Source organism: Hemicordylus capensis, chromosome 1 (assembly GCF_027244095.1).
Source record: "Hemicordylus capensis ecotype Gifberg chromosome 1, rHemCap1.1.pri, whole genome shotgun sequence".
Lineage (NCBI taxonomy): Eukaryota > Metazoa > Chordata > Lepidosauria > Squamata > Cordylidae > Hemicordylus > Hemicordylus capensis.
In genome coordinates, this window is record NC_069657.1 from 247893724 (window position 1) to 247906643 (window position 12920).

At 42.7% G+C, this 12920-nt stretch overlaps 1 protein-coding gene across 1 annotated transcript in view; it reads left to right on the forward strand.

Moving 5' to 3' along the window:
• PKHD1 (PKHD1 ciliary IPT domain containing fibrocystin/polyductin) overlaps positions 1–12920 on the forward strand; it is a 436391-nt gene that overhangs the window by 83812 nt on the left and 339659 nt on the right. The window contains exons 26-27 of the mRNA XM_053273219.1: positions 971–2599; positions 5701–5844. Of these exons, the coding sequence (XP_053129194.1) occupies positions 971–2599; positions 5701–5844 (1773 nt within the window). The remainder of the gene's footprint in view (positions 1–970; positions 2600–5700; positions 5845–12920) is intronic.

Here is a 12920-nt window from a genome sequence, read left to right on the forward strand (position 1 = left end):
AAGCCCCTCCCGAGCCTGCCCGCCCTTCTTGTGAGGGTAGTGTGGGGCTCCATGCCTACTAAGCAATGCATTGGGAGCAGCATTGCAAGTGCAATGGTGCACCATTGAGTAGGCACATTGCTGCCTCACCCTCACCAGCAGCACAGTGAGCCAAAAACAGTAAGATGAATCTATCTATCTATCTATCTATCTATCTATCTATCTATCTATCTATCTATCTATCTATCTATCTATCTGGATCCTGTGTGTTCATTTGCACATATATCTATAATTAATTAATTAATTAATTAATTAGATACCGCCCTTCCAAAAATGGCTCAGGGCAGTTTACATCATTGCATGCATGCACATGCAATATATTGCTTTATGTTCTGCACACAAACACTCATTCTCCCCTAGAGTCCCTCTTGGTAGATGCCAGGCCAATGACTTCTAGGCATAATAAATGGGTTTGGGGTTTTGCTTCCTCTGCCACCTTATCTCTGCTTTCTTTTCCCCTATATGAGTGAAGGGCAGCCATTCACTTAAATGAGAGAAAGTAAAATGCCACATCCATGGGGTGTGTGTGGAGACTAAGCTTACTCCATGATCCCATTGAATACAGTATCTGAGGCAAAGAGGTGGACTTTCCCCCCATACAACTGTGTCCCAGAACTGTGCCCAATTTCCTCTATTAGGGTCTGACTCAGTTCTGCATAGCCCCAACTGTTTCTGAATGAGATGTTAGAAGGCTGGGACGGTGCTCTGTATGTTAATGTTGTGTATGTGCGTGAACACATAAAGAAACCAAGCCCTGGCCAGTTTTTGCTGTTAACTTTTCGCCATATTGAACACTGACATTCTTGTAATGGAAACAGAGATCTGCACAGTCCTTTGTGAACTGGGTTCAAAAGCTGAGGAAGTTGAAGTCCAAATGATGTATCTCTTTGCTGGATTTGGTTTTGTGCACTGACATTTGATTCTTTCCTAGGTGGAACAATGCTCACTATTTCTGGAGCAGGCTTTGGCAGCAACCCAGACGTGGTCTCAGTCTTGGTAGGCTTGCAGCCTTGTACTGTTACTCACTTGAATGAAGAGAAGATTTTGTGCCAGACTCCACCGGCCCCTCAGCAATTCAATGGCACTTTGGAAGATTTCCCCGCACACGTGGAGGTGTTCATTGGCAACAGGTCATCTGTAGACACATCTGCCTTGAGTGTCTCAAAGAAGAACTTTACCTTTCTTTACAAAACGTCTCTGACTCCAAACATTATAGACATTGCAGCAGAAATGCTGAATGATAGCCTGTGGCTGGGCATAGAAGGAATCAATGTGATGGATTCAGTGGCTGTGCTGGGAGATGTGGACTGTCAGCTTGAGGCAGAGAACACCAATCATTCTACAATCAGCACTCAATGCTCCTTCCCCCTGAGCACTCTAGAACCAGGACAGTATCTCATTAGCATTCTCCAGAGGCAGGTGGGCTATGCCAACATACCAGCTGCAATGCAGCACTTGACAGTCGTCCCCGCGATAAAGTCTATCTTTCCATCTCATGGCTCAGCATGTGGTGGGCAGTTGCTCACCATATCTGGCCTTGCTTTCAAATCTCAGACCAATTCAGCTTGGGTGAATCTGAAAGGGGATTTCTCTTGTGAGATCCAGCGATCCAATGGCAGCATTATTGAATGTGCTCTTTCCCCAAGTGGTCCTTTTGTGGATGATCAACAGTTACGTGATGTACCGCGAGCCCTCAACATCACAGTGACTGTGAATGGAATCAGGAGCCATTGCCTCGGAGATTGTTCATTCCATCTTCTTGAAAATCTGACCCTTGTTATTGATGCTGTGACCGTGAAGTTGAATGGGACGTTAACTCACTTGTTCATTAGAGGTCAGACATTAGCTTGGGCAGTGGATGAAGTCCTGATAAAGGTGGATAGACATTTCCCTTGTAATGTAATTTTTTCAAATGAAACTGATATTGAGTGCCAGACAGCCAGCCTTGTCGCAGGAGAACACAGCATTTCTCTCTTGAACAGAAAGTGGGGTCAAGCCTGCCTGAAGTGGCGAGGCTCCAACATCTTCAGAGTCACTCCCCAAGTGCTTCAATTTTACCCCCAAAATTTCAGTGTTAATGGTAAAGGCCTTCTCACACTAAAAGGCATGGCGTTAAAAGGTAGCAACAATACCTCGGTCATGATAGGAAATAATCACTGCCTCCTTGCCAACAGCACCTACTGGGTTCTTCAGTGCCTCGTCCCTCCAGGCAATGGGACTGCTGCTGTGGGGCTTGACATAGATGATGTCTCTTATCACATTGGGGAAATAAACTACAGCGAAGAGTTCACTCCTGCTTTCATTTCTCTTTCACTTCCCGTGAACCAGCTTCTGACAATAAGGGTGTCACGGATCAGGCGAGCAGAAGATGTGAACATTTTCATTGGCGACTCTCCCTGTGCCAATGTCACTGGCAACTGCACCACTTTGCACTGTGTGCTTCCTCAGCTTCCTGCTGGGGAATATAATGTGACAGGTGGGGACCTACTCAAAGGCTGGGCCTCCTCAAGCTTGGTGTTCACGTCTGCCCTGACTATTGTGTCAGTGAACAACGGGAGTGGTAAGTGTATGCACAGCTTTGGTTAGCAGGATTTCATTCCACTCTTACTAGAGTGATGTGGAAAGCAACAATCAAGAAGAGCAAGCACAATCCTCCTCTCATATAAGAACCAGCCCTGTGAAACTGTGCAGAAGTTACTAGTGGGAGCAGAGGTGCACCTAGGTAATTTTGGAGCCGGGACCTAAAGGCCTTTGGACACCCCATCCCCCATTGCAAAGTTAAGCATCATCCCCCACTACACACACACCCCATGACACACAGAGTATTTTTAACACATGGGTTCTTGAGGGCACAAAACAGCAACTGAACTCACAAGAATGTAAGAATATAAAAAGAGGCATATTTATGCAAATATGCATTAGCAGAAACATTTCAACACGCACCTTAACATATCCTCATCCCACATATTCTCCTCCTCCCACCTCTGTCTCTAAAAAAGAGGTCACTCTTGGCTGCCTGGAGCAGTGCAGGCTGGAGGCACGGCTACCACACAACCCGGGACAGACTAAAGAGGATTTTGGAAGCCCCCAGGAGGTATGGAGTGCCTGTTAGTGGGAGCAATGACACAATGGGCATTGCACTGATGCTGTAAGAACTATTTGACTGCAGTCATATTTGGCCTGTACTCTATTGTAGTTGTGCAATTCCTTGCTGCCTAATCTTTTTTCCCTGATAGAGGAAGAGCATAGGGCTTGTCTTAGAAGAAGTCTGTCTTCATGGAGTTTTATATCATAATCCCAACACACTTTGGTTTCTGGTGAAAACGGGCTCTCTTTCAGTAAATGAAGGACATTTTCTGCCTTGTCTGCTCTCTCAGGAAGCACTCTAAAGCAAATCTCGAGCAATCTGTTTCCTGCAGCAGAGACCCTCTCCCTTCAGCATCCCATTACTGCCTTTGGAAACCGTACCCAGCCCCAGTAGCTGTCCTTCAACATCTTTCTTTGTCTGGTTTCACCGCTGCATGTTTGGAAGTATACTATATGAAAGCAAGTGGCCAGTCAAATCTGTGTATTAACTGTTAAATGAAGGCTATCGCAGGACTTTTATTATAGCTCATTAATAGAGATATATTGCAAAAAACAAACCACCACCACAACAAAAAAAACCCACATAGCTCTGCAGGCACTAAACTAAAAGCCTCTTTGGATACTAATGGGGTGTTTACTCACTGCCATGTATGAGGCTATGATGTTCCGAGGCTATGATGAAGCTTATATTGTAACCCACTCAAGAATTCATCTGCTGTACTATTGTGAGTATTTATCTACTTTACGCTTTTATATCCTGCTTTAAAAGCATAACTTTCTTGAGGTGTCTACAGAAAAAGTATAATATACAATCATGGAGAAATTAACAAAACAGATCAGCATTAAAAACCTAGCATGATCTAGCCTCAGTCTCAGGGACACGATGGCTCTCAATACCAGTTGCAGGGGAGCAACAGCAAGAGACTGTGCCCTCAACCCCTGCCTGTGGGCTTCGCAGAGGCATCTGGTGGGCCACTGTGTGAAACAGGATGCTGGACTAGATAGGCCTTGGTTCTGATCCAACAGGGCTGCTCTTATGTCCTTATCTATTTTCTCCTTTGTGTGTTAGTGGTTGACTTTCTTTCCGTGCTGCAGAATGTTGGCATTAGGGACCCATCAGGATTGCTGTATATGGCATGGCAGCTATGGAATGACTTAAGACAGCTTCTGGGCAGTTTCACAGTGCTACTTCTGTTGGAAGTATTTTACTTGGTTACCTGTTGGACAGAAGTCTTTCATTTTTCCTCGCGTACATTTTTCCATGAGGAAGAGGTTCTTATCTCTAAAGGCACTGGAGTTTCCCCCCTAGCAATAAATCACTGTTGCACCACCCCCCCTTCTTCATTTAATTTACATTACTGTGGTGCCATCCCTGTCGTCTGACTCTTTTTCTGTCTGAATATGGGTTTAGCCTAGTTGGGACCAAGTGCCACTTTCGTGGGGTGATCCAAAGACCTTTCTTAACGTTCTAGAGTGGATGGGGGGGGGAGTTACTTAAGGTTACTTAAGGCAGTAGGAGGGCAGTTGAGGCGGTGTTATTTTCTTGCTTAAACTACGGGCTAAAAGTGTTGAAGTTTGTATTTTTTCAAAGTGCCAACAAAAGAAGCTACGCACTCCAGTTACAGAGTAGAGTGCAGAGTTTTGTTGCTGCAGTTGTCTAAAGAACACACATGGAGATTGTTGTACAATCCAAACTAAATGGGTTTATTGGTATATATATATATATATGTATGTGTGTGTGTGTGTGTGTGTGTGTGTGTGTGTGTGTGTGTGTATTTCCATCAACTTTCCAAGAGGAAAGGAAGTGGACTGATTCCCCACAGGAAATATCTAAGGAGTCAAGGCAGGGGTCATAGAGTAGAGGTAAAGCAGGGGCAGGCAAGGAGTCCCTCATTAACTACCTCTACTCCCAGTGCCCCTAGTGGTCATTAGGATAGTTGGTGCAAAAGGTCGATGCACTGGAACTTCACCTACATATGGTTTAGCCTGGTTGGGACCAAATGCCACTTTCGTGGGGTGATCTTCAGACTTTTCTTAAAGTTCTAGAGTAGATGGAGGGAGTTACTTAAGGTTACTTACGGCAGTAGGAGGGCAGTTGAGGCAGTGTTATTTTCTTGCTTAAACTACTGGCAAAAAGTACTGTTTGCCTCCTGGCTGATGCTGTTTTATGCACTGGGAAATCATGTTGCATTGTGGTTCAATCCAGCCTGAATTTCTTTAGAAACGCCTACACCATTGCTTTCTTTACCAGCAGAAAGGACCACATCCTCTCTCAGAAAGGAATTAGCCACCTCTGGCATCCAAATATGTAACTGTAAAGCAACTATGACAGCTTTGAAAAAAGACACTTATGTTGTCTTTGGTGTATTACTTTTCAGGGTCATGGGCTATTAATATGTTGTTTCCCTTTCGGATTCATGGAGGAGGCAGGGGCTTCTAGCATCTTTACGTACAATGATTTTCGCCAGAAGTCCAAAATATTATGGGAGGCTAAGTATTACAAACTTCTGATGTTGGTAGGGAGATTTCAGAAGCAGGTAGCCCAGTGTCAATTCTCAATTCTTTTTCTTTTAGGCTGCCTAGGTGGAGGAAAAGTGCATATACATGGAACTGGATTTTCTCCAGAGAACATCTCAGTTACTGTCTGTGGTACTCCTTGTGAACTACTGGATGATATCTCCACAACAGATTTGAGGTGCCTGGCTCAGCCCTTGAATGGTCAGTACAGTTTATGGGTGAAATATGTGCTTATGGGGGAAAGAATGATAGGCAAAATATTGAAAAAACCCCTGTCCTTTATTTGAATGGTCCTCATAACTATAGTAGCACATATACCCCTGCTAACTGGGCGAAGCGGCACCTTTTACCATGGTGTTTCTCTTTGTTTAGCACATTATACCACCCCCAGCACAGTACCTCCAATGACTGTTGCTGGTGTCTATCTTGTGTTTCTTTTTAGAATGTGAGCCCTTTGGGAACAGGAATCCATCTTATTTATTTATTATTTCTCTGTGTAAACCGCCCTGAGCCATTTTTGGAAGGGTGGTATAGAAATCGAATTATTAATAATAATGATAATAATGATAATAATGACAATAATGATAATAATTAGAAATAATAATAATAAATAGATTAATAATAATAATAATAATAATAATAATAATAATAATAATAATAATTAGAGTTAGAAAAATCCTCAAGTCCAAACTCAATGGCGGGAACACCATACAAGCCATAAACACCTGCGCTATACCTGTTATCAGATACACTGCAGGAATAATAGACTGGACCCAGGCAGAGCTAGAGACGCTAGATCGTAAGACCAGGAAAATCATGACCATCAATCATGCTCTGCACCCCCGCAGTGATGTAGATAGGCTATACCTCCCTCGCAGCTCAGGTGGAAGAGGAATGCTGCAAGTCCATCAAACAGTAGAGGAGGAGAAAAGAGGCCTTGAAGAATATATCAAGGACAGTGAAGAAGATGCACTTCAAATGGTCAAGAACGAGAAACTATTCAACACCAATGAAACGAAGCAGGCCTACAAGAAAGAACAAGTCAAGAACCGAGCAGAAAAATGGAAAAAGATGCCCCTGCATGGTCAATATTTGCACAATATAAGTGGAAAATCAGATATCACCAAGACCTGGCAATGGCTTAAGAATGGCAACTTGAAGAAAGAAACAGAGGGTTTAATACTGGCTGCACAAGAACAGGCACTAAGAACAAATTCAATAAGAGCCAAAGTCGAAAAATCCACAACAAACAGCAAGTGCCGCCTTTGTAAAGAAGCAGATGAAACAGTGGACCACCTAATCAGCTGTTGTAAGAAGATCTCACAGACTGACTACAAACAAAGGCATGACAAAGTAGCAGGGATGATACACTGGAACATCTGCAAAAAATACAAGCTACCTGTAGCCAAGAATTGGTAGGACCATAACATTGAAAAAGTTGAAGAAAATGAAGATGTAAAAATATTATGGGACTTCCGACTACAAACAGACAAACATCTGCCACACAATACACCAGATATAACTGTAGTCAAGAAGAAAGAAAAACAAGTCAAAATAATCAACATAGCAATACCAGCGGATAGCAGAATAGAAGAAAAAGAAATAGAAAAAATCACCAAATACGAAGATCTACAAATTGAAATTGAAAGGCTGTGGCAGAAAAAGACCAAAATAATCCCAGTGGTAATTGGCGCCCTGGGTGCAGTTCCAAAAGACCTTGAAGAGCACCTCAACACCATAGGGGCCACAGAAATCACCATCAGCCAATTACAAAAAGCAGCTTTTCTGGGAACAGCCTATATTTTGCGACGATATCTATAATAACCAACAGTATTGACGATAAAATTCTGGCATCCCAGGTCCCTGGGAAGGACTCGATGTCTGGATAAAACAAACCAGTCAATAACACCTGTCTGACTGTGTAAACAAGAAAGAAGAAGAAGAAGAAGAAGAATAAATAATATATTAATAAATATAATAATAATATATTCAAACTGAACCAAAAGTCTTAGTTTAATTTTCAGTATTGTTATATAAAGTAAAGTTGTGCCCTTTCTCAACTCCTGGTGACCACAGAGCCATGTAGTTTTCTTTGGCAGAATACAGGAGGGGTTTACCATTGCCTCCTCCCAAGCAGCATGAGATGATGCCTTTCAGCACCTCCTTATATAGCTGCTGCATACCAGCAGGGATTCGAACCAGCAACATCTTGCTCACTAGGCAAGTCATTTCCCAGCTGCGCCACTAGCCCCTCCATTTTTCAGTGTGTTTCATGGCTCCATTGAAATTTGATCTACTTCTTTGTTGTCCAAGCCCAGCCTAGGGATGAGAATGTTTCCCATTCCATTCCATTCCTTTCATTGTTTCATAGCTTCAGTCTTCCCTGTGTTCCACTCCTGAAGTCCTGTTTAACTTGGTGAAATTTTAAAATTAACTTTGAAATTGGCCTCAGTTTTTGCTCATATGCATCTTCCCCCCACCACACATTACTGATGCATAAGTGTGCATTGATTAAGCACTTCAAAAAAGCAATATTGACTGCTTGTACATATGACTGTATCAAGATCCTGTGTGTTGTGTTTCACCGATGCACACAAGTTGGTAGGACAGTACTCCCCGCCCCCAGCCCTACTGATGCAACTGTAGGAATAGTCGGATCACTTTTTTGCTGAGTTTTGTCAATGCACATTTGGGGAAGGCATGAAGAAACTGGAGGAACTGAAGGCTGCCGCAAACGGCTTATCCATAGTACTCTGTATGACAAATTGGAAATAAGCAATAAATCAATGGGGAATTCCAAATACTTCAGTTCCACTTAGAAAATGAAGTTAATTTGAAACTCCGAACTGGAGAAAAATCAGATCAGCATTTTGGAAACATCTCTAAAGAAGGAAGTATGAAAAGCCACCAGAACTGTTTTTAAGGTTCCAGGGAGCTATGTGGTCTCTGAGCTTGCCCACAAGGCAACTCCTGAATCTCAGGAGCAATGGTGCAATTCCCAGCCACCCTGGGGCTTTTTGTGAAGGTGTGGGATATACATCTTTAAAATAAATAAATACATTCCTAGATTTGTCTGCCTAAGCTTGGGCAAGTTCTCCACTAGACTGAGTTGATGCAGAACACCGTTGTATACTCTCTGTAAGCTATAACCCCAGCATGTATAACTGGTAATATTTGGAACCCAGCCCCACCTCCTAGTCATATGGGCTGGAAGGAGAGCTTACAGTTGCTGACAGTCCTGTAAAATAATTTGGTTTTCAGAGTCCAGTTATGAGTCTAACCAGTGTGTGTATGTGTGTTCACCCCATCACTATACATTTGATCATTTTGAATACAGTTATTGATTTTTATCTTGTGTGGGCATTTAAATAAACTAGCTTGCTCTGTTTCCTTAAAGCATTCCAAACAAAGGATATTATGCCTTGAACCTTGAAAGTATATCTTTTTTGTGGAAACTACATTTGAAAAACTGGCATTCCGTTGAAAGATAAGACCACATTTCATGATTGTTTTAAATTTGGAAATGGAAACCGCTACTAAAAGAATGAAATTAGGCAAATGACAGTTACTGAAACAAAAAACAGTTTAAAAATATTTAATTTTAAAGGTTAGCTGTGCATAGGCGAGGTGGCACTATTCACACCTTGCAATATTTGAAATTGCCATTAGATGTCAGCAAATGAATGTTGGATTTTATCAATATCCTTCGGTCCTGTAGCTGGGAAAGTTGAATTAAATTATGTTGCCAACTCTCAGTATGGAAAGAGAATGTTCTTTTCCTCCCCAAACCTTTGCCAATTTGTTCAAATTAGGGAACTGGTTTTTCTTGCTGTGGGGAAAAAAACAGCATATGAGAAATAGTCTGCATATAAAAGTATGAAGTAATAGAAGGAAGTATGAACAGCTGAGTTTTTTGGCATAACCACCTTCTGCTGCACAACAGTGCACTTGAGCCAATCTGGAGAGAGAAATGGGCAGGAGTAGTCAATTACTCTGTTCCAAAGGTGGGTGTGAAGGAAGAGTAACAGTTGTGCATAACAGAAAATGTTTGAAAGAGTTTCTAGGTGGTTTTGCAGTATTGGTTCCAGTTTCTACTTTTGATGGGCAATTCTTATTTTTTTATTTTTTATTTAACATATTTGCATATTTAACATACCCAAAATGCAAATCTCTGGGCGGTTGACAACCAAACAATAAAAACAACAAATACCAAGTTTAAAACATTACAACTTAAAATTTTAAAACGTTTGTCTGGCTACATGGCCCTGTCTCCTTTACCCAGGCCAGCTAAGCTTATCAGGTCTGGCCTCAGAGCAGGGACAGCCACCCATCCCTATCGCCTTGGGCCGTCTCATTACTCCGTCTTCGGAGGTAAGGACAGCCGGCCTCACTGCACAATGTTAAAACTATTAAAACACATCAAGCTATTAAAACAGTATCTAATTAAAAGCCTGGGTGAACAATGTGTCTTGACTGCCTTTTAAAAAGTTGTTCCAAAGCCTCGGGTCAGCAGTGGAGAAGGCCGATCCACGAGTAGCCACCAGACAAGCTGGTGGCAACTGTAGATGAACTTCTCCTGATGATCTCAATGGGCGGTGTGGTTCATAGCAAAGAAGATGTTCTCTTAAATACCCAGGGCCCAAGCTATTTAAGGCTTTATAGGCTATAGCCAAGACCGTGTATTTTGCCTGGAAACTTATCGGCAACCATTGTAGCTCTTTTAAGATAGGAATAATATGGTCTCTCCGAGATGACCCAGAGACCAACCTGGCTGCTGCATTCTGGACCAATTGTAGTTTCCGGACTATGTACAAAGGCAGCCCCACATACTGTAGAGCTCACTGCAGTAGTCAAGTCTGGAGGTGACCAGCAGATGTACTACTGTTCTGAGGTCATCTATCTCAAGAAACGGACCCAGCTGGCACATCAGCCAAAGCTGATAAAAGGCACCTCTGGCCACTGCCTCAACCTGGGACACTAGGGAGAGTTTTGTGTCCAGAAGCATCCCCAGACGGCAGACCTGTTCCTTCCGGGGGAAGTTGTAGTAGCATAACCCATAGCACTGCTGATAAATGCCCAAAGCCTCAAACTAGTGAGTCTGGCAGCAGAATCCAGGAGCCTTGCTCTCTGTGCCATTTGAGGATAGTTTGCAGTTGGCCTGATCTCAGCTGCTCAGCAGTGCCGCCTTGCAGATGGCCAGCCGGTGTACTGCAGGCAGCCTTCAGATCAGCAGGATACTATTAATAATACTCAGCATCTGTATAGTGCTTCTGAGTTCTCAAAGCTCTTGATATGTAATCCTTCAACAATTCTGTAAGGTAAATTAGTATTATTTTCCTCATAAGACCAATCCCTTTCTGTGGCTGCCCCAGGGCTTTGGAATATGCTCCCTGTCAATATAAGAGCCTCTTCATCTCTGGCTGCCTTCAAAAAATCACTTACGATGCACCTGTTTTGTCAGGCCTTTTGTTAAACTATTTTTTAAAAAAATGTTATGATTTAAATTTTTTTAACTGAGTTTTATTTATGGTTTTAAGTTGTGTACACCACCTTGTGATTCAGGTGTTAGGTGGTTTATAAATATAAAACCTATATTGGGGAACTGAGGAGTGGCTTGCTTGCTTAAGGCCACCCGGTATGTTAATGGCAGAGGTGAGATCTGAACCAGGGACAACGCAAGTCGTACCGCCATTGTGGTATATTTGTAGTCCAGGCTTCCTTTGAAGAGCCAATAAATTCACATCTATCACAGCCTGACTGGCCTGACTCTGAGCAACTAATTCCAGCTTGAGTTGCTGCCAACTTCAGGACTTGTGGCCTTTCTGCATGCTAGTTGTGACAGCTACTCTTGTACTAGACCCCTAGTCCTTCAGTGCAGTAGTGATGGGAAGGAAAGGGAAGGACTTGCCCCTTTAAACTAGAGTTGCCAAGTATTCAGCTGGCCCACCCTAGTTGCAAGCCCATCTCTTTCTTATCTAATCTTGATGGCTATAGGCTGCCTCCAGGTTCAGAGGTCATGTCCCTCTGAATAGTAGTTGAAGCAGGGGCGTATCTAGGGGTAGGACAGGCAGGGCACGTGCCCCGGGCACCACTTGAAGGGGGCCGCCATTTTGTAAAATTAATTTTTTAAAAAATGGCTTCCAGAAACAAAATGGCCACCGTGCATGCTCAAATGGCCTCTGTGAGGCTCTAGGTCATGCCAGGCTTTGCAGAGGCCATTTGAGCATGCACGGAGGCCATTTGGTTTTCAGTGGCCTTCTTTAAAAAAAAAAGATGATTTTTAAAAACGGCCACTGCACATGCTCAAATGGTCCCTGCGAGGCCCTAGAGGCCAGCGGGGTGAGGGGGAATCTTTGCAACCCCCCCAGCCTTTAGGAAGCCCCCCAAAGGGGCTACGGGTAAAAATAATAATAATAAAAATATAATATAAGACACTGTACACATTCAGATTGGCACTATGTACAAAGAATCAGGGCTTGTGAATACTGAGCTGACGCTTAAGAGCTGGGATTGTATTCATTCGCTCTTACTTTGCTTCTTATGATAAGTGAGTTAAATGTGATGTCTTGCTAATATGGCTATTAATGGTGAGTTTGTCTTTGAATCAGTGTGAAACCCTTAATATTAAGGCCCACTGGGAGTTTCTTGCTCTCTTTCTCTCATTTTAACTGTCTTTCTGAAAGACTAGAATATATTCCAAGCAGTGATACAGTTTACTCTGCATATTCTTTAATTATTTACAGAGTATCTGGGAAAAGTCAAATTCTCCATTGATTTTTAAAACTTATGTAATGGTGATGCTACAATGCATAGTAGAGAATTAGACAGGCACTTCTGTTTAGTTTTCCAAGTACATCTCCACATAGTATTTGGGTATTTCATGAGCCCCCACATACTGAAATTTGTAGTTTTCCAGCATTTTTTGGTCTGGCTAAGTCCACTGCTAAATAGTTTTTGAAATATTAAAAGATTAACGAGCTTGAGTTGTATTTTTGAGCTGATATTATGGTAAAGTTATCTGAAAGATGGGTGTCAGATGCTTGGACAGGGGGCGCAATTTCAGTGTTTGCCCTAGGCGCTATTTTCCCTAGATACACCTCTGAGTTGAAGGGAGCAGCAGCAGGGGAAGGAGCATGCCTTCATTTCCTGGTTGGTGGGCCACCGTGGGAAACAGAATGCTGGACTAGAGAGGCCTTGGGTTGATCCAACTGTTGCCTGCAGACAATGACAATTTAAAAGATGAGCTCAAAGGAGCCAGAGACTTAGCTAAGAACATA